The sequence below is a fragment of the Bicyclus anynana genome, chromosome 1, assembly GCF_947172395.1.
Source record: "Bicyclus anynana chromosome 1, ilBicAnyn1.1, whole genome shotgun sequence".
NCBI lineage: Eukaryota > Metazoa > Arthropoda > Insecta > Lepidoptera > Nymphalidae > Bicyclus > Bicyclus anynana.
The window spans coordinates 15524583-15552223 of NC_069083.1; the positions used below are offsets into that span (position 1 = coordinate 15524583).

Sequence of the window (27641 nt, forward strand, 5' to 3'; positions counted from 1 at the left end):
ATAACTGTCACATCGAAAACAAACTAATCCATTTAACATAATAATATTGTCTTGTATATTTTTTAGAGAATATATAAAAGTCTCTTGTCGCCTTTTTTACCAAATTCTTCCGAAACGGCTGGGCTAATTTTTATGAAATTTTATGTGCACATTAAAGTTAGATCTGAGAATGGGCCAACATCTATTTTTCATCCTCATGTGAGTGATCTAGAGTGGTTCCCTCAAAATTTTTTATTTCATAAAAATAATTTCTAAGGCAAAACAAAGATTGCCGGTTCAGCTAGTATTGTTATACAATTTTTGAAAATTTAACTCACCAAGCAAAAATATCGATAAGTTATTGGAAAAGAAAATTTGTCTAAAAATAAAAAAATAAAACAACACAGTGTTGTCACCAGCGAAACATAATCGATATCCTCTATTAATTACGTGCATCAAAATTATGTCACCGATCGCGTACGATCCGATCGACTGGCTCTCAAATATGAAATAGCTCAATGAAGCGAACTTCTCATGTTGCAAATGAAAATGCTTAGTTTGTTTAGTTCCCCGCAAGTCATCGCACGGTGTCGCGCTATGAAGGCACCTTGTACAACTATAATCACTTATTTGTTGATTTACGTTTGGAAAATCCGATAGTTTGTTTGCTTGGTTTCAGCGTGCATCTAATTGGGGTGATAAAGAATAAAGCCTTATGCTAACAGATATACTTGTATGTGGAACCTCCCAAGGTGTGTTATAAAAGAAAGGTAGACGGAGAATACTCGTAGATTGCCATAGGCTCGTGTTGAGTGAGAGGCAGAGAAAAATGAGTTCGCAGGGTAAGACGAGCCTCGGAAGCTGTGATAGTGATGACAAAAAGTACGAGATGGTGCCTCCAGAGGGTGGATGGGGGTACGCGGTTTGCGTCGGGCTGTCTGTTATCTTTGTAAGTAATTTTGTTTTTATAACTATACCTTTGATAACAATGAAAAAATATCCGACGAATTGAAAACCTCTTCTTTTTTTGAAATCGGTTAAAAAAAATTAAAATAAAAGCCTCAATAGCTCAACGGTAAGAGCAGTCAGACTCATCACCGAGGGGTGGTGGTTCGATCCCCGTTGGTCTATTGTCGTACCCACTCCTAGCACAGTCTTTTCCGACTAGTTGGAGGGGACTGGGAATATTGGTCATATTTTAAAATAAATATCTTTAAAAAATAAATTATATAATATTTAATTGATATAGAAATTACCATCGTTATCTGTCTACTATAATGACCCACTGAATGAATGAGGGGCTTAAACCCAGCATGCTATTTCTATATGGGTGGGCGGGTTGAGCGTGATAAATTATATAGGATGACAAAAAACTATAACAAACAGATGACAATTAACTACTGTTTGTTTATCTCTTTAAAACTCAAAAAGGGTTGATGGATTTTAATACTTTTTCACAGAATCCAGAGAAACATAGAAATGAAATAACTTTGTATGAGGATTATCACTTTAGAAGAATTAGAATGTTGATTTGTGTTGATACTAATATGATACATTCAAATTATGATAAATTTTTAGTAGGACGAAGTTCACGGGGTCAGCTAGATACTTATCTAATAAAAAATATAAGTTATCTTCTTTTATTTAATCGTGTAATTATTTTGTAACAAATAATTTTGTTTTGATTTAGCACAATTTTTTTAGATTACGTAATATTTTTTTTAGATTGTGTAAAATTAATAATAACTTATTATTATTACCACTGCAGTTACGAGTAATACCTACTGGTTTTTGTGATTTCATGAAAATAGGTTTACTAATTTTAGGATTTCCAAGACGGAGGTCCTGGGTTCGAACCCCGACTGGGCCCATTGAAGTTTTCTTACTTCGTCCAGGTCCCGACTTACCGGCAAAGACGTACCGCCGAGCGACTTAGCGTTAGGTACGATGTCGTTTAGAAACCGAAGGGTGTGTGGATTTTCATCCTCCTCCTAATAAGTTGGCCCGCTTCCATTCTAGATTGCATCATCACTTACCATCAGGTGATATTGTAAGTAGTCAAAGTCTAGCTTGTAAAGAATAAAAAAACCTGATTTAAAGTCGGTTAAAAATGTCTACTTATTCAGACTCGACAAGAAAAATATGCACGTTCTTCCATACTTAAAATGTAAGCGATTATAATCACTATTGCTATTGATATATGATTTATTTTTACATGTTACATATGTGCATACCACATGGCCGAATAATTTACATAGTCAGCATAAAATAAATTATATCATATAGGCATATATGTAGTTATGTTTTATCATGTGTTGTCCGAAAACGTGAATTTAGTGTATTATTTAGATTTTACAATTAAGTACCTACGACTGATTTAATAAATTCCAAAATAACAAATTATGAAGTTCATATTAAAATATTATGACTATTTTTGGAAATCTATATTATTATCATCTACGGACGTATATTTGAATAAAAATAATATTTTTTTTTTGGTTTGAAAATTTGCATGATGAATAAAGTAAGTTTATTAAGTATATCTTAATTAAAATGAATTAACATTATTATTTTATGTATTCGATTCTGACCAGGCGTATTTGGTAAGTGTTTGCGTGATTGGGTAACAAATATCCCAACATACAAACTGTCGTATTAAATTTTGTAGGATTATATTATTATTGTGTAATTTGTCGCTTTAGTATAGACCGAGTGCTAAAGATAGGCTTGTATTTATAGTCCGGCACCTACATTTTGATGGCCTCCGTGGCGCAGTGGTATGCGCAGTGCAGGTTCTGGGTTTGATCCCCTACTGGGCGGATTGAGGTTTTCTTAATTACTCCAGGTTTCGCTGGTGATTGGCTTCGGCCGAGTTACCACTCTACCGGCAAAGACGTGCCGCCAAGCGATTTAGGATTCCGGTACAGTGTCGTGTCGAAATTATTAGGGGTGTGGATTTTCATCCTACTCCTGATAAGTTTGCCCTCTTCAATCTTAAATTACAAAATCGCTTACTATCAGGTGAGATGGTAGTCAAGGGATAACTTGTAAAGAATAAAAAAAATTATAACAGTGTGATCTGTAGTTATTTTAATTAAAAACTGAATCCTCAACGATAAAATTAAGATTTCTGTGTTGTTCCGCGGTATACAATATTATAATTTTATCTAAACACAACTTTGGTTGCTTAGTTTAAAACGATGAACAATTACTAATTTATGGCGTAAAAGAATTCCAAAATGACCAACAAGTATAAGAATTTAAATTTGACCCCGTGAGACTAGAATAAACAGGTAGGTATTTATTTCAACGGAAGCAACATGTAAAAAACATCTACCTTATCGTCGGTACATAAAATATCTTATTCTAGGAATAATGGACCGCTTTTAAATGATGTTAAAAAATAACCTATTATAGTATGAGAGCCCGGGATGCTAAATTTGCAGTTACTAAAGCGTCGTGGGGACCGATTAGATTTGGTAGCTTAGGGTAAATGATTATATAGTTGTTTCGCTTTCAGCGGTGGGAATTACCTATCTGAAAATATTAGCAATTATTTTTGAGATTATTTCCTTCAAAATAAGTATAAAATTAACCGCGTTTATGGCTCGGATACTGAAACATTTTTTTTTTATTTTGATTGAGTTACGGTCAAACAGTGAAATTTTCGAAATGCACACCTTTTAGCTATCAACGAATCCACTTTATCCTTATCTGACGTTCTGGATGAGTATTTTTGAAGTCACTTTATTTTTTTCGTTGCCTAGACGTAGCAACTAATAGTAAGAGCTCAGGCTTGGCGGAGGTACTCAACAACGTGCAAGGTATAGGCACTTATGTTCAACTGCCGCGCTCGAATAACTACTAAAATCTCCTCTTCAGCTCGCTTACTATTAGGACCCGTAGTTTCTGAGATTAGCGCAAAGGCAAACAAACACTTCAGCTTTTTAATAATAATAGATACGTAAGTTGGTATAGATTGGTTGACACCCGTATTTTATTTATACATATACATTAACACTCAATATAATAGAATGACGAATAAAATATATAAATTAAAACTAAGAATTACACAGTATATTATATTTAAATTTATAATAAATAAAATATTTATAACAAATACACACCATTTAATTGTTCACCCAGAGGTAAGGTACCCAATACACTAGCACTATTAGCCCTCTGGATAGCAAGGCAACTTTTGGGCCAAATAAGCGCCAGCTTTTGGGTCATCTGAAGCATGGATCAATTTGTCAGACATAGCATAGATAGATAGATAGACATAGATTGGTTTGGAAGATAAGCATTTTCTATTCTGTCTATTTATCTAATTAGTGCGAAAAAAACTGACATTAACATTGAAATTCTGTGTAAAAACCGCCTACAGTCATTAAGTTACTAGCGGACGTCCGCAACTTCGTCCGCCATTAGGCCTCTTTAATCCGGCCTTTCGCAAAATCCTTTCTTAGCGGACCTCTACTAACTATAACCTACGTACCTAACTTTCATCTTTGTCAAGCGGTTTTCGAGTTTTTTGAAGTGACTTTTCGTATTTATATGTTTATTAAGAATAAACCAGATTGGACATACAAACATGAATCTGTGGATGAATAAATAAACTTATTTTTTTAATTTTAATTAATTATTAATACTTAACACGCATATAAAAGTCTTGCAATCTTAGTAATGATATCTTTCTGATATTATCTAAAAATAATATTTTTTTAGTAAATGTAACTAATAAAGTCAAGAATTCTGCATGTTATCTATTTGCCGTTGATCAAGACTAGATCTATAAAAATAATGCAGTTCATTAAATATTTATAAGCCAAAAAATAGATATCGAAAATTCTTTATGTGATAATAAATTTTTCATACCAAATAAAATGTAGTCAGACTGTTATCAATATTGCATAGATAATGTTTTTGTGGATATTTATTGCATTTTTAAGCTGAAATGTCTAGGATTAAGAATAAGAATTAGTGTTATTTATATCTACATCTAAGAAATATTTTGAAGATAATTACGATTTCTTTTTGACGGCCTTCGTGGCACAGTGGTACCACCACTGCAGTACGTCTGGGCGGGTTGAGGTTTTTTTAATTGCTCCAGATCTAACTCGTGGAAGGCTTCGGCTGTGGCTAGTTACCACCCTACCGGCAAATACGTACCGCCAAGCGATTTCGCGTTCCGGTACTATGTCGTGTAGAAACCGAAAAAGATGTAGATTTTTATCCTGCTCCTAACAAGTTAGCCCGCTTCCATCTTAGATTACACCATCACTTATCACCACTATCAGGTGAGATTGTAGTCAACGGCTAACTTGTATAGACTAAAAAAAATGCATGCAAAAAAGCATGTTTTTCTTCGAACTCGATTAAACGTTACTAAAAGAAGACATCGAATAAGACGAGGGTATTAAAGAAAAAAAAATTAAGATTAATTCTGCAATATAGGTATTTCCATCAATCGTAAATCGTTAGATGGGCCTCAAAGCGTCGCGGAATTGTCATTGGTTTCCCACATTGAGTACGTCATCACTCCTAACACATTTCTCTTTATTCATGTTGTTGTTTTGCACTTTCAAAATGAACACTAAGGCATAATTAAGGGATTAAAATGAAAAAAATAACAGCAAATATTTTTTTAAGTCCACATCCAATTACATCATGCGCTTGTTACGTACACTATAGATAAGATGTGCGTGCACGTCTTTGGATAATGATATAAAAATGTGCGTTCTTTAGTATGAAGGGGCCCATCTAACGATTTATATCGATGGGTATTTCGATTTTTTTTTGTTATGTTGATCTAAACTTCCAATTTTGCTTGTCAGAAAAATGTAGATGGGTTTGATGTACGACCCATGCACGGTTCATTGATGCTGTGTTCATTTATTCAAGCGTTTATTATATTTTTGCAAAGGCACATTAATCATTCGGTGGGACATTTTTGTGTGTATTAGGAGCAATTTATCGCATAATATTTATTCCTTTATCATCAAATTATGAGATTTTAAATTCCAACTGTATGTTTGTGAGGAAAGACCACGTATTTTTCAAAATTACTAATCCGTTTTGGACGTTAATTTGAAAGCAATTTGAGTACTTCTTTGGAAAGAAGGTGTGTTTAATACAATTTATTATTTAAACGTGACTGCTTTGATGGTTAAGTGTTTAGACTTTGTGGCTTTGGAGGCTGAGGGACTAGGTTCTACTAAATAAACACGAAATAATGTTTGCTAATCAATTAATAAACGGTTTTGGTAAAATACAAAACGTAAAATATAATTATACTTAGTCTACAGTCCACATATTCGTAGGTAACTTTAATAACATAGTAGCGGATGCCTGCGACTTTGTCCGCGTGGAGAATTTAGTTTCTCACAAATCCCTTGTGAACCATCAAATTTTCCGGGATAAAAAGTAGCCTATGTGTTAATCCATGATAAATTAAATTTTAGCTAATTCGGTTCAGTTGTCGAGACGTGAAAGAGTAACAAACATTCATATCATTAAAATCATCAGTTTTCGTAAATCTCGGGGAACCATGCATTTTTTCGGGATAAAAAGTAGCCTAAGTCCTGCACTTTGCTTGGTGTTTTTCTTTCTACCACGCGATTGACCCGGCACCTGCACGGTGAATCCATGGAATGCTAAGAAATTTGTCTCTCTCTAATCAAGAGTAAAATCTATTTTCATTTCAAATTTCAGCCAAATCGCTTCAGTAGTAGCGGCATTAAAGAGTAACAAACATCCAAACACGCATACAAACTTTCTCGTTTATAATATTAGTAGGATGAATATACCCACGGAAATGTGATCCATGTCCATGCGGCAATGGCCTGTGGCTTGCATAGTAAATTTGTACAAAATGGAAAATTTTCCAATGAAACGCAGTGCATTTATGAATTAGAAGTGCATCTATGAAGTAGGATGGAAAAGTTGTATATCAAAAATAGTCACGAGACGTAGTCAACTTGATAAATTACAATAGTAAGATAATTTTACGAATTATGTGCGTGGACATCAATATCAAGTTTATTGACATCGTTCCAGTAGCCAATGACCCTCCAAACGTCTGATACAATAATTGCTACAATAATTATTATATCGTAGATAACGTCATTTTGTCAATTGAGTTAGAGTTTTGATTGTAGATATTGTCTAATTGGTTTTTAGTGGATTTTTTATCTACGTAAATCCATTCTGTATAAGAAATCATGGATTTCCCCGGAAAAAAGTAGCTTAGGCATATGTATTCTGTACTTATGTTCTGGTCCAAGGTCTAACTTATCTGTAATACAAAAAATTGCCAAAACTGATTTAGTCGTGAAAAGGTTGCAGATGTACTTTCGCATTTACAATAGTACGGACTCCTGCACCTTCATTTGCGTATAATTCTGTTTTCAGATAACTTAAGATAAGTAGAGTTTCAGCTCTAGCTCTTAATTCCCAAGTATCAATGAACCAAAATTATTCTAAATCAGCAGTTAAGCCGTGAAAAGGTTCGCATTTATACTGTTAGTATGGAAAAATGTGTGCTAGCTAATGCATGCGACTTTCTCTGTATCCCTTTTTACTTTCCCACAAAAACAAAGCTTTGGTTTTCCGGTAAAGTGTCGGGCCAGCACCACCAGCCAAGTGGCACGTCGATTCTCTTTCTACGATCGCTAACGCTTCGAAAACGAGAAAGATGTATGGGAGTGACATTTGCTATCGACTGGTTACGTGATCAAGATCTGTCATTCCCATACATTTTTCTAGTTTTCGAAGCGTTAGCGATCGTAGAAAGAGAATAAACATGCCACTTGGCTAGGGGGGCAGTACAGTCAGGCAGTCCAGGCAATAGTCTACGAGTATCTCTGTATATTTCAGCCACTTCCGTTCAATGGAGATGATGACTAGGTTTGAATATATTGATTTTATGATACATCGGGTAAATAAGGTCAATGTTAACTAATTTATACATAAAAAAGCAAATATTGACTGGATATTTGCAAAATAAATAAGAAAAAATTCAAAATTTATTAAAAGTCTTTTATCGCAATTAGATGAAAATTCATACAGTTTCAGCTTCTTTGCATTAAATGTGACATTTTTAATAAATGAACTATTAACATAAACGCACAAATTAAAAAGATATTAGTGATTTTGTTTGAACGCCCATACAAAACTAACGATCATGATGTACCTACGACGTCATTAATTCGTACCATTTTGTATGGGGCAAATCCGTGCCAATGCCGCAAATCTGACCTCTTAAATCCCTGTAGCCCCGAAAGTAATGATCGCAGATACCCTGTTACTTTTACAAAATTGCTTTACTATTATCATACTCTTAATTTATATACAATTAAAAAATTAAAAAACTGTCATCATCCTTATTGTTCTTGCATGATCAAGTACCTAAATCCACATCAATTACCTACAATAAAATAGCAGTCTATTTGTTTGAACGCGCTAATCTCAGGAGACGTGATAGCCCAGTGGATATGACCTCTGCCTCCAATTTTTATAAGATTTGTGCTATGAATAAATTGAGAAGTTTTCTATTTAGAGGAAGGCGCAAGATTAGTAGGTCTTTGGACATAAAAGAAGTAGACAAGTATTAGTTGATATAGTTACTTACTTACTTAAAGAGCCGTGATAGCCCAATGGATATGACCTCTGCCTCCGATTCCGGAGGGTGTAGGTTTGAATCCGGTCCGGGGCATGCACCTCCAACTTTTCAGTTGTGTGCATTTTAAGAAATTAAATATCACGTGTCTCAAACGGTGAAGGAAAACATCGTGAGGAAACCTGCATACCAGAGAATTTCTTAATTCTCTGCGTGTGTGAGGTCTGCCAATCCGCATTGGGCCAGCGTGGTGGGCTATTGGCCTAAACCCTCTCATTCTGAGAGGAGACTCGAGCTCAGGGGTGAGCCGTATATGGGTTGATAACGACGAATCTCTAAAAATAACTGATAAGAAAAATTGTTATTGCATCTGACAGATTGAGAAAGTTTGTGCAATCGGTACGAGTATCTTTATAAAAACTTTATCGATTGTAGTTCTATTTTCGATGCAATTCGTTCTTCAAGAAACGAACGACAGAGCAGATTCCTAATGTCTGGTAAAGACGTTTCGAATGACTTTTTTCTTTAGTACTCGTACCTACATTATAAGCGTTGCGTCTGGAAGTAAAAGTCTTTTTCGTTTTTTTTTTATTTTTATTGTATTTATACGCCATCCGACCATCGTTGATTCTAGGAAACGGAGACATTGTCTATAAATCTATAATATATACTTAATCGATATATTTAATACATTTTAGTACATATAATAAGTCATCGACGGTGGTCTGTATGTCTTGTATACTCGATTGGATCATTTAGATTATTTTTAATGACGGAAATCATATTGTCTGCAGAACGTTTTGACCTAAAAAATAATTTGATAATGATAACTATAAACATAAATATTTCGGGTTATCACTACAATATAATAATAATAATAATTATATTACTATATTATGTGTATACGTCGGTTTTAGTCACATTATTATTAAAAGGTCATATAAGTCGTGCTATCCACGAATGATCATGACCAAGCACGAGCGTATTACGTACATCAACATTTATTAAAATAATCCCACAACAATTTCATATAAAGTAATAATCAAAATCAAAACGAACCCATATTGCTTGCACTATAGTTATCCTAAGTTATCAGAAAATCCAAGTCTGCACGTCCGTACTACCACAAATTCTCTAACCCTATCTTAGAGTATTCTACGTTAAGAGCCAAGCTTCTAAGTCTTCAGGCTTTTACCCAAATAAAAACCATAGTCGCGCGAATCGTAGTCTTAAGTTATCTGCAAACCCTACACCTTTAGTCTCCTTGTAGGTACTTTGTATACTAGAAAAAAAATTCGTATCCGACATTAGATAGCAAAGAAAATAACACTTGTTGCTCACCATACTAGGTTACAAAACATTAGTAATTCTTTTAAGGGCAATTGCTTACGTTTTTATAATAAACTAGCGGACGCCCGCGACTTCGTCCGCGTAAAAATTGATGTGAACTTCTCTACCTCTACCTTACCCTGCTCGTAAACCTACCCAACCCTACTCAACCCTACCCCTACCTTACTCCTACCCTACCGCTAACGCTAACCCTTCCCTACCCCTACCTTACCCCTACCCTTACCCTACCCTACCCGTACCCTACCCCTACCCTACCTTACCCTACCCTACCCCTATCCTACTCCTCCCCTACCCTATACGTTCCATATCCTTCCCCTACCTCTACCTTGCCCCTACCCTACACTACCCCTACCTTATCCGTACCCTACCCTACACTTTCCCTAAATTACCCCTACCCTACCTCTATCCTACCCCTATCCTATCCCTACCCTCAGCAAAATTGGTCCAGCCTTTTGTGCGTGGCGCAATGACCAAAAGACTATAATTTCCCAAGCGACTTCTATGCTAATACTATAAAGAGGTAAACCTTGGCTGAGTTTGTTGTGGGCTCTTCTCGGACCAAGGCGTTTGGAACCCTAGTAATTTTAATTTCAAGTTTTCGACTATTATTACCACCATTAGATTAAAATAAATTATGACATTCCTGACCTTTCAAAAGTGCTTGTAAACTAAGCCTAATTGAAATAAATGTATTTTGAATTTGAATAACAAAGTACAGGTGATATAAAGTATCCAAGGACGTGCAAATACACCGATGCACTCACTAATATTTCAGTTATACAGGATCGAAAGTTAAAAGTTAAATTTTAATAATTTGTATTTGAGACTTTTGGACTTTTCGACTTGAAGTCGGACAAATTAACTACTAGCTGTACGAGGCACGTTGTTTATCAGATTAGTTGATCTAATTACCATACGTCGATTTATTACGTCCAAATACTTTCATATAATGAGGCAAATGCTGTTTATTGATATTGATCAGCGATAACATTTAGTTACATTGGAATTTTTATACATATTAATTGAGTCTGTCTGTGGAAGATTTTTAAAAATCAGGTGAAGGCTCACACTTGCGGATGTAAACAAACATATAAAAAAATCTGGGTTAATATTTATTATTATTTGAATATTGTAATTTTATTTGTAGATTTAGAAATTGAAAGTTCCTTTATTTGTTTGTTTTCTTTATTGCAAAAAATAAATTTACGTAAGCAAAACTAAATCGCATTTTTCTGAAATTTTCATTTGTGATGTGGCCCAAAGATTCATTTTACTACTAGTAGACGCCGCGCGGTTTCAGCCGCGTGGTTCCCGTTCCCGTAGTAATACGGGGATAAAATATAGCCTATAGCCTACCTCGATAAATGAGCTATCTAACACTGAAAGAATTTTTCAAATCGGACCAGTAGTTCCTGAGATTAGCGCGTTCAACCAAACAAACAAAAAAACTCTTCAGCTTTAATTTATTAGTATAGATTTAAAATGTCACTGAGCTGGCCGTTGGAGTAAGGTATAGTCAATAACCTTTAGAAGCCCGTGCGATCCTAAACCGCTCAGATACAAACTTAAAATATTCATCTTTTAAATAGGCCTAAATAAATATGCTAATGTAGAAAATTATGTGACTTTGTTGCTTATTAATCGGCGTCTAATCAGGAATGTAAGCAGTTTGATTGTTCAAAAGCTATATTTATAGACAATTATTATGATACTAGGAGACGCCGCGCGGTTCCACCCGTGGGGTTCCCGTTTCCGTATGACTACAGGGATAATATATAGCCTTTCGAGGCCCTCGATAAATGGGCTATCTAACATTGAAATAATTTTTCAAATCGAACCAGTAGTTCCTGAGATTAGCGCGTTCAAACAAACAAACAAACAAACTCTTCAGCTTTATAATATTAGTATAGATTTGATGTATTGAAGGATAATAATAACATCAAGCTACTTTTTTATAATTTAATTGAGACTAAACTGCGGGTGAAACAGGGTGGAACAGTAGTATAGTTTTCGAAGTCATTGTACACAAACATTGCAAAAAATATGATTAACAGCTTTTTATATGAATATCTTATCCATGTATTTTTTTTTAATATGCAAAAATATTCATCACTAACAGCAAGCAAGTTTCAACGGCGTAGTTCCCATTTCTGTGGTAATACTGGGATAATAAATACCTCTTGTTGCTCTCTGATGAATGTATCTTTCCATCGGTGAAGTTTTTTTTTAAATCGGTCCAGTCTTTTTGCTGAGCATTCGTAATCAACAAAAATCATCACCCTTCCGTTTTACTTCGCCGTACTGGTCTTTTTTTTTATTCACAATAGACTTGCGCTTGACTACAGTCATGCCTGGTGGAAAGCAATGATGAGTTCTAGGTTGGAGCGCGCTTGCCTAGATCTAATGCCTAATTACTCTTGTCTTGAAGGTGCACAAATCATAAGTGTTAGGAAACACACAAGCTGGAAGGGCATTCCAGTCGGGTAAAAAAAGTGTTTTCTAAATACAAAATTATTACTAGCCGATACCCGCGGTTCTATTTGCGTAATTCCCGTTACCGTGAAAATATGGAAGATAAAATATAGCCTACATACACAAATAACGTGGCTAAAGTTTAATTTTCAAAATCGGTACAGTAGATTCAAAGATAGCCCCCTATAACATCGCAAATTTTACGTCTTTATGATATTAGTTTATATAATTATGTATTTATTACAATTTAGGTAAATGTTTGTTAAGCCGTGATAGCCCAGTGGATATGACCTCTGCCTCCGATTTCGAAGGGTGTGGGTTCAAATCCGGTCCTGGGCATGCACCTCAAACTTTACAGTTGTGTGCAATTAAAGAAATTAAGTAGCACGTGTCTCAAACGGTGAAGGAAAAACATCGTGAGGAGACCTGCCAGAGGATTTTCTTAATTCTCTGCGTGTGTGAGGTTTGCCAATCCGCATTGGATCCGAGGAGACTCGAGCTCAGCAGTGAGCCGAATATGGGTTGATAATGATGAAATGTTTGTTGTTACAGATCGCTGGGACTGCCCATCAGCCTGTTTTTGGATTTATTTACAACGATTTCCTTGACGAGTTGGGCGTCGGTACCGGCGCAGTCACCGTAGTGTACGGAGTGTTTCAAGTCACTCTTGCTATAGCTGGTAGGTTTTTCTATTTATTCATCTTTTTGTATGAATTAAGTTTGCGCTTGATCTCATCTCATCTCAAGATAAAGTGGAATAATGACAGAATATAGAACGCGCTTACTTAAAAAGTACTACTCACCCTTGTCTAAACTAATATTCTAGAAGTAAGATATAATTCTTAGAAAACTACATATTTACCAAGTAACATAGGCTTTATTCTATCCAAGTATTCCCATTTGAAAGGAAACTATATAGGTCAAAACGTGCAGCGTCTGCTAATTATAAACAAAGTTGTTGGAATCAGGGGAAATAGATCTCGGAAAGGCGTTCGATACACTAGCGTTTAAGTAAAGATGACGCAAAATTCTTTATTGAAGTAGGTACATCAACGACATAGAATTTTAATAATCGTAGTATAAGTAATTATAAAAATCCCTCATAGGAATTCTTTAATAACACCGTAAAGACTAAGAAAATTGGCATACTCGTAACAGTCGATGTTGTGTTACATAATTAAATGTAGGTAGCGTATACTTTTGAGACGATTAGTTGACACGCAAATGCTATTTTTGTTCTACCATAAAATCACTATTCTGAAATTAGTGTAATATAATGGTTTGCCTAACAACAGAGAAACCGGCTGTTCTAACCAACTTAATACTCGTATATAATGAATATTAAGTGAACTGTAGTTATACAGTTCACTTAATATTAATATATTATTATAAATTAACATTTATAATAATATAATTTAAAATAACTTTATATCACCTTTTTAAGTTCAAAAATAATATTTATTTGACATTTTGATTTTGTTCACATGACAGGGTAACAATTTTACATTTTTTTCTAACATCTTGATTTATAAGTCTAATTCAGTTAATTGGTATCAGAATATGGAATCATATTTGACTTTGTATTCAAATCTTAGCCAAATATAGATGAACTTTTCGTCAAAGGCCCTTAAAGTTTGAGTGTTGTTTTAACTGCTAATGGAATTTGTGTGTCCATGTTGACATTGTCTGCCAAATCTGCTGATTAACCAAACTTGTTTACTTGCTACTCAAACTCTGAATCATCTTGTTTAAGTCTAGTCAGGCAAGAGACTTTATCTTGATCAATTCTGTCGCACATATCACTTTAGTTAGGACGTTCTATGAAAAAATGTTTTCGTTGAACAAAATAATTTAATTACCAATGATAACATTCATTATCATCATCATCATCATCATATCAGTCGATAGACGTCCACTGCAGGACATGGGATTTTTGTAGGGACTTCAAAACGCATCCCTGCGACTCGCTTGCTGTCATCAGTCCTGGTGAAGGGGCTACCAACACTGCGCTTTTTAGTGCCATATTTATTATATTATGATACCATTACTTAAATAAAGTTTTACTTTTGCGATCTTAATGCACAAACTTTTTTGACCTTAGATAACCTTAGATCAGTAATAAATAACGAGTATATTTTTATATATCTAGAAAAAGATTTGTGATTTAATCTTAAAGAATTAAAATGAAATATTGCTATGAATTATTAAACGTGGGATCCTTCATTTTTTAATATTAGTGAGACATTATGTAAACATATATTTACATATTAAATTTTTCAAAAGCACCTATTAATATATATCATAAAATAATAAAACGTATCTAAATTTAGCGTAAATGTATTAATTATTTTATTGTTGTCTTGTAACCTTCAAAAATGTTTATTACTAGCCGACGCCCGTGACCTATAGTAGAATTCAGACGTTAGAGGCTCCCCCAGGGGATCATTCAGCCGCTGAGTGTCAAATTTAGCCTCTATTTGTTTGAGAATTTTACACTCAGCGGGTGAATGATCCCCTGACATGTGCCCCTACAACATCTATGAATACACCCGTTAGTCCACGTGAAATTCGGATTTACACAAATCCCGCGGAAACCATGGTTTTTTTATTGGGATAAAAAGTAGCTTATACGTTGCTCGATGACCTCCTCTATTAAAATATCTCATTAAAATCCGTTTAGCCGTTCCAAAGATTAGCCCGGCCATATAGAAGTTATCTTGAAATCACAGATAGACGCTTAAATTTTTTTCATATGTATTGATGGTAATAATGATTTTGTTTCAGGTTTCTCATCGAATATAGTTCTAAAAAAACTTTCGCTAAGACAAGTTGGCTTGATCGGTGCATTTATATACACGTTAGCATCGTTTCTAGCTATATTTGTGACAACCACAACACAGTTGATCATCACAAATGGATTCCTACAAGGTTTAGGAATGGGATTACTCATTCCAGTATCTTATACAAGTTTCAACAGTTACTTTACAAGGAAAAAAGTGCTTTATTTGAGTTTGTGTAAGGCATCAATTGGAATGATTACAATGGTGTACCCTCTGTTCATCAAATATACTATAACGGAGTATGGGTTCCGAGGAACGTTGGCGATTCTTTGCGCTATCTCTGCTCACAGTATATTCGGTGCTCTTGTTATGCATCCAGTGCAGTGGCACATGGTAAAGAGGATAAAGTCATGTGAAAAGATTGTTCGTAAGTATCAACTTCGTTTTTATTCGAGTTTGTTACAATATTGTACTTGTTAAAACTTTGCAGAACGAGTATTATAAGTTCATAAGTCTGTAACAATAAGAAACTTTCTGTATAAAGATTTTTGTTTATTGTGAGCTTTAACATTCACTGTCGTATTAATTCTAATTCCTGTTTTTATTCAATTTGTACATGCGATGCATTATTATATGAAATACAAAAAAAAATATATAGTTCATGTTGCAATTTCCATATCATTAAAAGCCTTTGAGCCATTATCAGACAAACTATTCGACGGATTAATCAACAAACAAAACAATTAAATTCCTAAATTTAGATTCGTTATCGTATAGATAACCGATTTTACTATTTATGGCATTTATTTTGAATTTTGAATTCGAGTAAAATTCATAAGAATAATGAAAAATAAACTGGTTTCATATTTCCAAATTGATTTCGTAGGTATAAAATTGTTAAATATCAAAATCTTTTTATTTAATTTATGTTTTTCAATATTTAAATAAGTACTATTATTTTTTATATTACAGTTATCCCACCTACACCTGCATCAGACGAAGACAGCGATAAGTTTGACTTCATGAAAAGCAACATCACAAAGCAAGAAACAAAATCAGTTCAAAATCTGTATACCAAAAACTGTACAGAATACCATAAAGAATCTGGTCTACTTATACCAAAAATAACGGATTCAAGAAGACTGAGTATACCTGTTGTTCTAATACCGAGTGAAAATACTAATAGTAAATTCAGTTCTCACGATAATGTTTATATAGAGAATTTGTATAAAGCAGCCTCAGTGTCAAGTATAGGAAACTTTGGAAATATAGCTGCTGAACCAATGCCCATTATAAAGAACAAGGAAGGCAAATGGTAGGTACAATTAATTTTAAAAATCATGATTTATCATAATAACAATAGCGTGGTTGTAGTTCCAAAATTGTTTGAATTTGAGACCTTCTGATATAGATTTTATATTGTGGTTTTGGAAGATAGCAGCTGTTACACTTTTCCAAACGTCCAAATGTAGTTTTTCGATATTTTTTTCCTTTCGCTAGAGACCCCATAATAGTGAATATCGTGTATCTTCTAGCCAAGGGCATTTCACTATTCGCTCTCTACAGAATGAAATTATTATCTTGCTCGGAACCAATTTCAATTATTTTATTTGACAAGTACCTAGACTAACTTTTTATATATTATCATATAAATTAAAGAATTAAACACTTTTTTTTAGGGAGACAGTAGCTGAATATTTAGACTTAACTCTATTAAAGGATTTGGTGTACGACAATATTATATGTGGAATGGCCTTAACCTTCTTTGCTGACCTCACGTTTTTCACGTTGGAGCCATTATTTTTGGACAAAAATCATCTCAGCAAAGTAAGTATCGTCGTTATCAACCCATATACGGTTCACTGCTGAGCTCGAGTCTCCTCTCAGAATGAGAGGATTTAGGCCAATAGTCCACCAGGCTGGCCCAATGCGGATTGGCAGACTTAACACACGCAGAGAATTAAGAAAATCTCTGATGTGCAGGTTTCCTCACGATGTTTTCCTTCACCGTTTGATACACGTGATATTTAATTTCTAAAAATGCACACAACTGAAAAGTTGGAGGTGCATGCCCCGGACCGGATTCGAATCGAACACCCTCCGGAATCGGAAGCAGAGGTCATATCCATTGGGCTATCACGGCTCTTTAAGTAAGTAGGTAAGTATATCAACTAATACTTGTCTACTTCTTTTATGTCCAAAGACCTAATAACCTTGCGTCTTCCTCTAAATAGAAAACTTCTCAATTTGTTCATAGCACAATCAGAACAAATCTTAAAAAAATATTCTTTACTAGCGGACGCCCGCGGCTTTGTCTGCGAAAAATAAGGCTATGTTTTCATCCTTTTTTATTAGATTTTACATTCTAACGGTAGTCAATGTTCCTTCTGCCGTGAACAATTGAAGATATAACTTGAAAAATTAAGGACTTTCCAATTCTTCAAAATTCATTTATTTCATGTAGGCTCAGTTTATAATCAATTTTGAAACGTCAGTTGACTTTATGTAAAGATTTTACAAGCTTTTGTAATACGTGCTATTAAAAAGGGTACCTATGTATCTCTATAAAACAATACTAATATATATAGGTACTAGTATAGTAAATAATCTGTACTTATTGATAAAAAATGCTCGGCCTACTTAATTTCATTGTAGATAGTTTACACTGAAGTTTTTGATATTAATTTGTTTATACCATTTCAAAATACGTTAAATAAACTAATCTTTTCCAACCTAACTAACCATTGCCCTCTTGCCTGCCTAAGTTATCTCATGTCAATTGGTAAAAAAACAAGTTTCTTCCAGTTAAACACGTGCTGCCGTTTAGTAAACATTAGTATTTTATGTAAATAAAATATTAATAGTAGATGTAGCTATTGCTCAATATTATGAAACTTAGTGGACACGTGATAAACAACAATTTATTATTTATTCATAATTTTTAAATATAACTAGCAGACGCCCGCGACTTCGTCCGCGTGAAACTCGATGTATACTTTTCTATCAACTACCCCTACCCTACCCCCTACCCTACCCTACCTTTATTATCTTTGCTATAAACCTCACGGAGCCCGACACCTTTATAACGAATGAAAAACCGTTGAAATCGGTTCGTGCGTTTTGGAGTTATAGCGTCAGGAAGGAAAACACGACTTATTTTTATATAGTAGATTATCATAATATGTGTGAAATATATGGATCGAACTGAAGAAAAACATTATTAGAGGCGAATGTTGGGTTTAACAGGAATTAACAATTTATAGAGTTCCGCACATCAAAAGAAAAAACAGACCCTTAAACGATCAGCAGATAATAGTATATCACTCTGTGTCTCACAAATTGAAGTTTACCCTTGAGGTAAATAAGAGATGTTATAAATTTGACGTGTCTGTCTGTATGTCAATATGTTTGTATGTTTGTTTGCATATACATACAATGTATGTATATTATATGTGTGTAGTTGTATTGTTATTCAGGTATTTATAGTCTGGCAAGTTCGTTGAACATACTCTAATGATATGCGGGCGACGAGGGGAAAGACATCGCGGGTGTGAAATCGTGCGTGCGGGAAAGGAACTGCGTCAGTTGTGGGTTTTTCATTTATCGTTACACGCCCCCCGGTCTTCTCCCGCATCTGGAGTGTTACGAACGAAGTTACTAAGCTATAGGCACGATGCTCGATGACTATTCGAAAGGCCACGTTTCTCTATGATGCAAAGAGCTTCTGAAATAAAAGTCGTTTTCCTAGATACAGCTAAAATTCATGACTCTTAAGGGTCTTGTCAATTTTTTTAATATTTATGTCTCATGTACCTATCCTATTCTATCTATCTTTCTTTTTATATTCTATACATCTATCTTCTATTAACACTTAACCACGATGGTTGATGGTTGATGGTTGATGGTTGCTGGTGGGAGGCTTCGGCCGTGGATAGTTACCACCCTACCGGCAAAGACGTACCGCCAAGCGATTTAGCGTTCCGGTACGATGCCGTGTAGAAACCGAAAGGGGTGTGGATTTTCATCCTCCTCCTTGACAAGTTAGCCCGCTTCTATCTTAGACTGCATCATCACTTACCATCAGGTGAGATTGTAGTCAAGGGCTAACTTGTAAAGAATAAAAAAAAAAAAAAAAAAAACGATACGTTTTATCGTCAAATACCACTACATAAGAATACTCGTGTATATAAAAACATACTGGAATTGACAAAAAAAAAACGTCTTACGAAATTAAAATGCAATCTTGCTACATTGATTATTCTTTAATTTTCCTCAATCAAGTCTATTTGTATCTAATAAAACCCAGGGTAAACCTTTAATTAACTAAGTGCACATATACCTACTATTTAAAAACATGTGTTAATATGTTAATATGTGGAGTTATGTGTAAGTAATTCTAATATACAATATTATTTAGGAGTAGATGTTCTATACTAAGTATACGTATACGTAGACCATTCAAAAGAAGTATTATAATATATATATATATACACATCATACATATTATAAAATGGTCTTCCGCCTCATCTGTCTGTCTATTCGCAATAAACTCAAACGAGATTTCGTGTAAATTGATTTAAATATGACGACAATCGCTAGAAATTACAGTAAAAGTCTAGCCGCCTGGGAGATTATATCTACAAAAAAGTCCGCTATGGCATATGTGTACTTATATTATTTTTTAATTACCATTTATCTTCTACCGACATTGCGGTACTTATTCCGTAGGCATAATATATTATTTATTATGCGTTACTTCATACGAGTAAAGTTTGGAATGCCTCGTAGATTTTTTTTGTGACCTCAATATATTTATGTAAACTGTCGTTAAAATACGATCCATTTTAAAATCTGACAATATGGAACCTGTTTCGTTATATTTCTAGCTCGATTGTCAGTCTTAAAATATTATCTAAAACTAATAAAATCGAGGCAATATTTTTAAGAACCACAGTTCAGGATAGATAATTTAATTAAAACTACATTCTACATTATTACCTTATTAACATAATATGGCGGATCGCTGTGACTAAATTCACCAAATGGTGCTATTTCAATGACAATAAAATTTAATTTACTATTATACAATATGTAGTTAAAAAAAGATTTAATTGAGTAATTAACTTAAACTTGACAATTATTCATAATTATCTTTGAAACAAGCAAAAAAGGTTGTTTCTTTAAAAGTGATTGACATTGAATGCTCCATAACAATTGGAATATTTATTGCATTTTGAGGAAAAGAATAATTGTCTAATTATTTATCTATGACGTTGTGCAAATTCCTTGGTAAGGAAACACGATAATTGTTAATAGCTGCGACATAAAACAAGAATTCGTTAAAATAATAAGGCGTATATGTGTGAATAAATAGGACACATACTTTTGCAGCCATCTCTGGACATTTTTGTTCTTCTCGTAAAGAACGAGTAGACAAAGAGTTAGCAGTGTTATTATGAGAACAAGTTTACGTTATTTTTTTTTTTATTATCTACTAGCCGTTGCCCCACGGTTTCACCCACGTAGTTCCATTGGGAATACGGCCTATGCCACTCACAAACAACATGGCTTTCTATCAATAAAATAATTTTCAAAATCCTAGATCTAGGATCTTGATTGAGTTTAAGCCTTACTGCTTCTTATAACTCTGTCTCCGTCACATAGAGACTTAGAGTTAAGTTGTCATGTTTGGTTCTTCTTCTATTTGACAAGTTTAGCTAACAATGCTATGCTATCTATCATACTAAATAAGTATTTGATACACTACTGTGATATGAGTAATTAAAAAAAAGGGTGTGTTAAGAAGAATAGGAATAATTAAATTTCGTTATTTATAAATAGTTACTAATATAGTTGTAATAATTAAATTAGGGACAAAGCATGGTAATGGGAAACTCTTCGCGGAGCATGCAAGTAGCACGTCCAACCAAGTAAACAGATTGCTGCTCTATGTCAATCAATAGTCATACTTTTGCGTAATATGCATATAAATAGGTAACAAAACTGCTGCAGAAGATAAGTCATAAACTACCATTTTTAAATCACGATTTTAATATTTTTATGTGAAAGAAAATGTGGCAGAACAAAAGCTGCCGAGTCTAAAGACTAAATTGACTACAAGTAAAAATTGATAATATTTTTAAGTAGACAGGCTCTTAGCTTACAACAGTTGCTGTTAAATGAGTTGTTTCTTTTATGTATTGTTCCCAGGCGGAGATAGCGAACATTATAGCCGTGGGGGGCGCCACGGACATGACGGCGCGACTGCTGCTGGGCGTGTCGGGGCAGTTCTTCCGGATGAACAGCCGCTACATGTTCTACGCGGGCGCTCTGCTCGCCGCTTTATTTAGACTAGGTTAGATATTCTATAGTCTAGGATCCGGCAAGCATTTTTGCAATGGGGATGATGACTAGGCTTGAATATGTTGATTTTTATGAGACATTCGGGTAAATAAGGTCAATATTAACTAATTTATATGTGAAAAACAAAGATGGTCTGGATGTTTGAAATATAAATAAGATTATTTTCAAAATGTACTAAAATCTTAAAACGATTGTCTTATCGTAATTCGATAAAAATTCATACATTTTTAGCTTCCTTACATTGAACATAATAAACTAAAAAGATATTTGTAATTTTGTTTGAACGCCCATATACGAACGCCCATATATATAATCTAACGATCTTTATGACCAACGACGCGACGTCATTAATTCGTGCCATTTTGTATTTGGCGTTTTTGTTTCCGTGGCAGTGCCGCAAATTATCCCGTAGCTCCGAAAGTAATGATCGCAGATATATATGTTACTTTTACAAAATTGATTTACTATTAGCATACTTACTTTTAATTTATGTACAACTAGCGGGCCCAGTCAAGCTTCCCTATGACTTATGTGCATTTCTTCCCTATCCCTACTCTACACTACTCTACCCCTGTCCCTACCCAGTGATACGTCAGTTGACTATTTGTAAAGATTCTACCACCGATTCGGAAGGCAGGTTCTGCAGAGAAGAAACTGGCAAGAAACTCAACAGTTGCTCTTTAAAAAAATCATACAATAGTTATAATTTACAATTGATGACAATATTACAATTTCTCATAGTTTTACTTCCTGTGTGAAGGTGGAAGCTGATCCAATGGCCTCCAAGCATTTTTATCATTGAGGAACTCATCAATGGTGTAGCAACCTCGACTAAGTTAATGTTTTTTGAGACAATGCTTAAAGCTATGCATTCGCAGGTTCATCACAGGGATCCCTTCCTCTACACTACCCCTAAACTACCCCCCTACCCTACCCCTGCCCTACACCTACCCTACACGATTTTAACCGTTTTTTTTTTGTAACCGGTTTTTGAAACTATTTTTTGCTTTTTCGTTTCAGTGTTTATCCAGTTCACAACATACCTCCCTCTACTGATATTGACGGGTGTTCTCGGAGCGATGAGATCCTTGGTACACATAGCGCAGCCCATAGTAATGGCCGAGCATGTTCCTATCGAGCGATATCCTCCAGCTTACGGCTTATACATGTTGCTGGCCGGAGCACTTAGCTTAACCGTTGGACCTATGATCGGTAAGTGCATTTTGGAGTTAACGTTAACTATAAATATTGTTTAAATTAATTCTTTAAACCAATTAGGTTCACCTTCAAATCGATGCTCAAAACACTGTTGTTATAAAAAACCGAGTTAATTGTTTCAAATAAGTGTACTAACCCAGGAGGAATATTTTTACTGTACTATAATTGATTGATGATTGATTACTATCGAGTTTTTTTTTACTGTTGCTTAATTTATAGCTTAACATCCACAATGTCCTACAAATTGTGTGGTACATTATCTCGTTCCGATGATCAAAAATTTTATTACCTGGTACCTTGATAGCTACCAGAATCAAGAATTATCGTAAATAAAAAAGTTGAGCGTCTCATCTAGATGAAGCTACTCACGGAAAATTAACTTAACAGTAACAATTGTAAAAATGTTCCACGGATACTCATAACGCAAAAATGTTATTGACTGGTTAGTATTTAAAATACTAACCAGTCAATAACATTTATAGTATTTAAAATAGGTACTTACTCATATAATAGGTAAACACATTTTTTTAGATTGAGAATTTGTACAAAAATAAATATAATATGTAATTATTAAGTTATGTTGAGTAGGTTACCACCTCTACGAGGTTAAATGGGGATGAAATATTTTACGAACGCTTTCTCTTATTCATAATGAAAATTCTACATAAACGATCGGGTAGATATAAAATATAATATTTATTAATTTGTAAATGTGTGAAATCTACTTTTATAAAAACTTATAAGTCTATTCTAGATATTAATATTTTAGCCAGATATTAATTAGGCTTAGTTTCTTAAAAACATTTAGGGTTAGTTTCATTGAGATCAGCCGTAGCAAAAAAAGCTATCCTATTAAAAACCTAATTTTATACGCACAACACACAGTAGTTAGTGTCTGAAAGTTTTTCCTCAAAAGGTAAACAAGGCAGTAGATTCATACGTACCCTCATCAAAATTATTATGATAAAAGTTTTATAAATGAAGGTATAGCTTCGTTTGACTAAAACTTCAGAAGCTGTGTAGAGAAAGTTGTAAGACTTTGGCCCAACTTCTTGATTAATATTAAAGAGCTCGCTAAACACACTTTCTTGTTCAGAACTATAAGTAAAATTTGGAATCGTCGAGAATTCCGTTTTAGTACTTGTTGAATATTGTTTCTTGCATTTATCTTGTAATTCTATTAAAGGTTTATTTAACTTTATAAAATTATATTATTGTTTACTATAATTTACTAAACATTATTAAGTTTTAAAGTACGTACCATTTGACAGCTAAATGATTAGAGACGTGAAAAAAAATACGGCAGTGCTTATACAGGATGTCCCGTAATTAACGATGGTAGATACACCATCTAATTATCTAATACTAATTTGAATAGTTTTCCAAAAATCGCTAGGGTGACCAAGTTATATTTTTTTTCGAATTTTTCAAGTTTTTTTATATTGACTCAGTTTTTTCAATGGTGTAGCTGTAATTAAGATTTTAAAGATCTGATTTTTGTTAAACATTACGGATTAACTTACCAATATACAGTAATAATATTTTTTTAAATAAAATTTTATGTGGTAAGGTTAAGAAATTAAAACTTAACTACTAACTAACTAAACTAAAATTTAAAATACAAAAAGTCGTTACTTAGTGGAACTACGTAATTATACATTGCACGTGGCTTGACACGTTCTTGGTCGGTTTTATATTGCTACCAGATTTGATGGACTGATTGTTTCTCCAAGGTACGGAAGGGTAAAGGCCAAATGTGGACCTTCCAATGTCGTTCTACCGACTATTTATGTTGCGTCATTCTTGAATATGTAATGATCTCTTTAAATTATACTATTTAATGTTCGGTTATATCATTTACATATAATTTTTTGTTACGATTATTAAAATGAACGTTCAAACTGAACTGATGATCTCCTAAATTTATTTTTAATTTGTGCAAACTGCATAGATGAGAAATAGTTCAGTTTATGATTAGTTTATGATTTTACTAGCGGACGCTCGCGACTTCGTCCGCGTGCAATTTAGTTTTTCACAAATTCCTAGGGAACCATGGATTTTTCCGGGATTAAAAGTAGTAGTAGTATGTGTTAATCCATGCTATAATATATATTAATACCAATTTTCAACTTATACGGTTCAGTAGTCGAGGCGTGAAAGAGTAACAAACGTTCATATTTTCATAATCATCAGTTCTCGGGAAACTTAATCTATTTCTAATAGAGTAAAATCTATTTCTATTCCAAATCGCTTTAGTAGTAGCAACGTTAAAGAGTAACAAACATCCAAACATATTAGTAGGATATACAAAATAATATAGTTTTTATATCCTACTAATATGTTTGGTTAATTTTAGTTAAATAACATTATAATAAATTCAGACTTTTATTTTTATTCTTTTTTTCCAGGTTTCATACGAGACTACACCGGAAGTTACGTAATTGCGTTTGTGATGTTGGCAGTTTGTAACTTGTGCTGCGTTGTTCCGTGGACCTTGGAAGCAATCATACTGTATGTAAAACGAAGACAGCGTCAACAAACTTGAATTTATTTTATGAAATAAAGACTTTTTAATCAAGACTGTCGCGGACTTCGGGTCAAATCAAGTCTGTTTAATGGTAACAGCTCACTATATCCACCGAGCACACAACCTGTACTGCCTTGCCTTGTGTCATCTTGCGAGTGGCACGAACCGGTGACCGTGAAAATTATGTGAGCGTAGGTTCATATAATTCCGCATATAAAGGGTGGAACTCATGAGTCACCCTGCTCTTAAATAGTTCTTACAAATATACTAAATATTTGCAGATAAGTTTTATTTTATCTACAAATCTAAATTATGCTTATTTTATTATGAATTGATTTTATTGAGAAAATCACAGATACTCGTATAAAAAGGTTTTGAACTTCAAACCTCTTTTTTTAAGTCAGTTTAGAAATTTTCTATTTGCGTTCTTAATATTTTAACGAAGCCAAATATTCGTACAATGTATACAATTTATAAGGCGTATACATTTTGAAACGATTGCGTGTCGTATCCAATTTGACTTCTTATAAAGTGGTATGAACTTCGCCAGTTAAAACTTTGCTAAGAGCAGTTTTTTACGTTTCTTTTTTCTTTTTAATTCCTATTAAAGAAAGCAATTACGTTTAGTTTTAACTAAATAATTTTAGTTTGTGATTGCGTAAACAAAATGTGCCTTATTGATGTGAATTGCAATATGACAACAGTACGAAAGTGCAACACAGATGAAGACAGGGATTTCAAATTCTGATATGATCCGAATTAAAATTGACCTTACCTTTTTTAGGGATGACAGATGTTCTATATCAATATTGACTATTATATTATAATAGTCATTATTAATAATTATACTTAAATTATTAATGATAATGATAATTGTTAATGAAAACTTGATTAAGGGATTCCTATAACTATGATGGAAAAAATTGTTCTGAGGAATAGCTTGGTAAAATCAAGTCTAATAATTATGTGTTCATTTCTTTATTAAGTTTGCTACTGTGTTCTTTATGTTTATTTATTAGATTTTAATTAATTTAATTAGATATAATAATAATAAGTATAAGATGTAAATAATTAACATAGGAAGTATGTTTACGTTTTTTAATCGACTTTATTTTGTGAAAAATTTACCTTAATTAAAAACGTTATTTTCATTAAACTTGCTGTGTTCATTTGATTTTGTAATGTAGGTATTTTTATTGTTTAATTTTAATTTTATTTTATTTTAATACTCATATTGTTTGCTGATTCATTTACAAAAAGTGTATTTGCTATTAATTAATCATAGAGACGAATTATATCTGAATTTAGTAATTAAATTTTCAGTTTGTAAAGTCTTATACAGCTATCAATTTATCTTGAGTTTTTTTAAGAAGTGTGTGATTTAATTAAAAAATAATATCAGAGTAAAGGCCTGTGATGACAGACTTTGTCATTTTACAAATCATCCTAAAGAAACTATAAAAAAACCTTTTTTTATAGTTTCTTTTTTTATAAGTTGTGATTTCCTTGAGAATGTTGAAATATGCACACACAATCTCATGGGACTGTAGACTTGAATATACGGTGCCAACTTGATGCCTCCACATATTCCCGAAAAAAAGTATTTCTTACCTTATAGACAAGCAGAACTTTTAGGTGTGGAACCCTAAAAAATAAAATGTTTTATACTTGGACGACGTAGGGTCTGGACTCTGGTCCTTTTAAATATGCTATATCGAAAAAGCCACCATGATCCACACCCCGTAGTTGCTTACCGTACTTGCTAGTATCACCGAGTAGGTTTGGTAGTAGTATTGGCTTACGAACTTTCAGTTTCATAAAATGACGACAATATTATGGCCATTACAGGCTTTCCCATAAGTGATATATTGTATTCAAAAATGATAATGTGTAAAGATCTCTCAAAAAATTAAAGGTAATAAAGCTGTTGTTACCCTTGGATTTATTATTTACTTATAATCCTCAACTCATAATCCTCAACAGAGCTGTAATAGCCCAGTGGATATGACCTCTGCCTCCGACGACGTGGGTTCGAATCCGGTCCGGGGATGCACCTCCAACTTTTCAGTTGTGTGCATTTTAAGAAATTAAATATCACGTGTTTCAAACGGTGAAGGAAAAACATCGTGAGGAAACCTGCATACCGGAGAATTTTCATAATATTCTCTGCGTATGTGAAGTCTGCCAATCCGCTTTGGGCCAGCGTGGTGGATTATTGGCCTAACCCCTCTCATACTGAGAGGATACTCATACTTGATAATGAATCCTCAACTGAAAATCAACGCTGCATGTTGTGGATGTCTATACCAGTGAGGTAAAGTTTATGGTATTG

General features: G+C 33.8%; 2 protein-coding genes across 6 annotated transcripts in view; one reads left to right on the forward strand and one right to left on the reverse strand.

Moving 5' to 3' along the window:
* LOC112044215 (solute carrier family 12 member 4) overlaps positions 1-27641 on the reverse strand; it is a 424075-nt gene that overhangs the window by 271643 nt on the left and 124791 nt on the right. The window lies entirely within an intron of this gene.
* Positions 556-27242, forward strand: LOC112044216 (monocarboxylate transporter 9-like). Its single transcript, XM_024079974.2, has 8 exons — positions 556-928; positions 12974-13100; positions 15206-15628; positions 16174-16516; positions 16881-17028; positions 21412-21556; positions 22585-22776; positions 25191-27242. Exons 1-8 carry the CDS (start codon positions 809-811, stop codon positions 25325-25327), a joined length of 1635 nt encoding a protein of 544 aa, XP_023935742.2. The 5' UTR covers positions 556-808; the 3' UTR covers positions 25328-27242.

Excerpts from the sequence above, each read along its gene's own strand:
- LOC112044216 (XM_024079974.2), top strand. The coding sequence starts at position 809 with ATGAGTTCGCAGGGTAAGACGAGCCTCGGAAGCTGTGATAGTGATGAC. Across the intron at positions 929-12,973 it reads TCGGGCTGTCTGTTATCTTT|ATCGCTGGGACTGCCCATCA; the intron begins GTAAGTAATTTT and ends TTGTTGTTACAG. Across the intron at positions 15,629-16,173 it reads GTCATGTGAAAAGATTGTTC|TTATCCCACCTACACCTGCA; the intron begins GTAAGTATCAAC and ends TTTATATTACAG.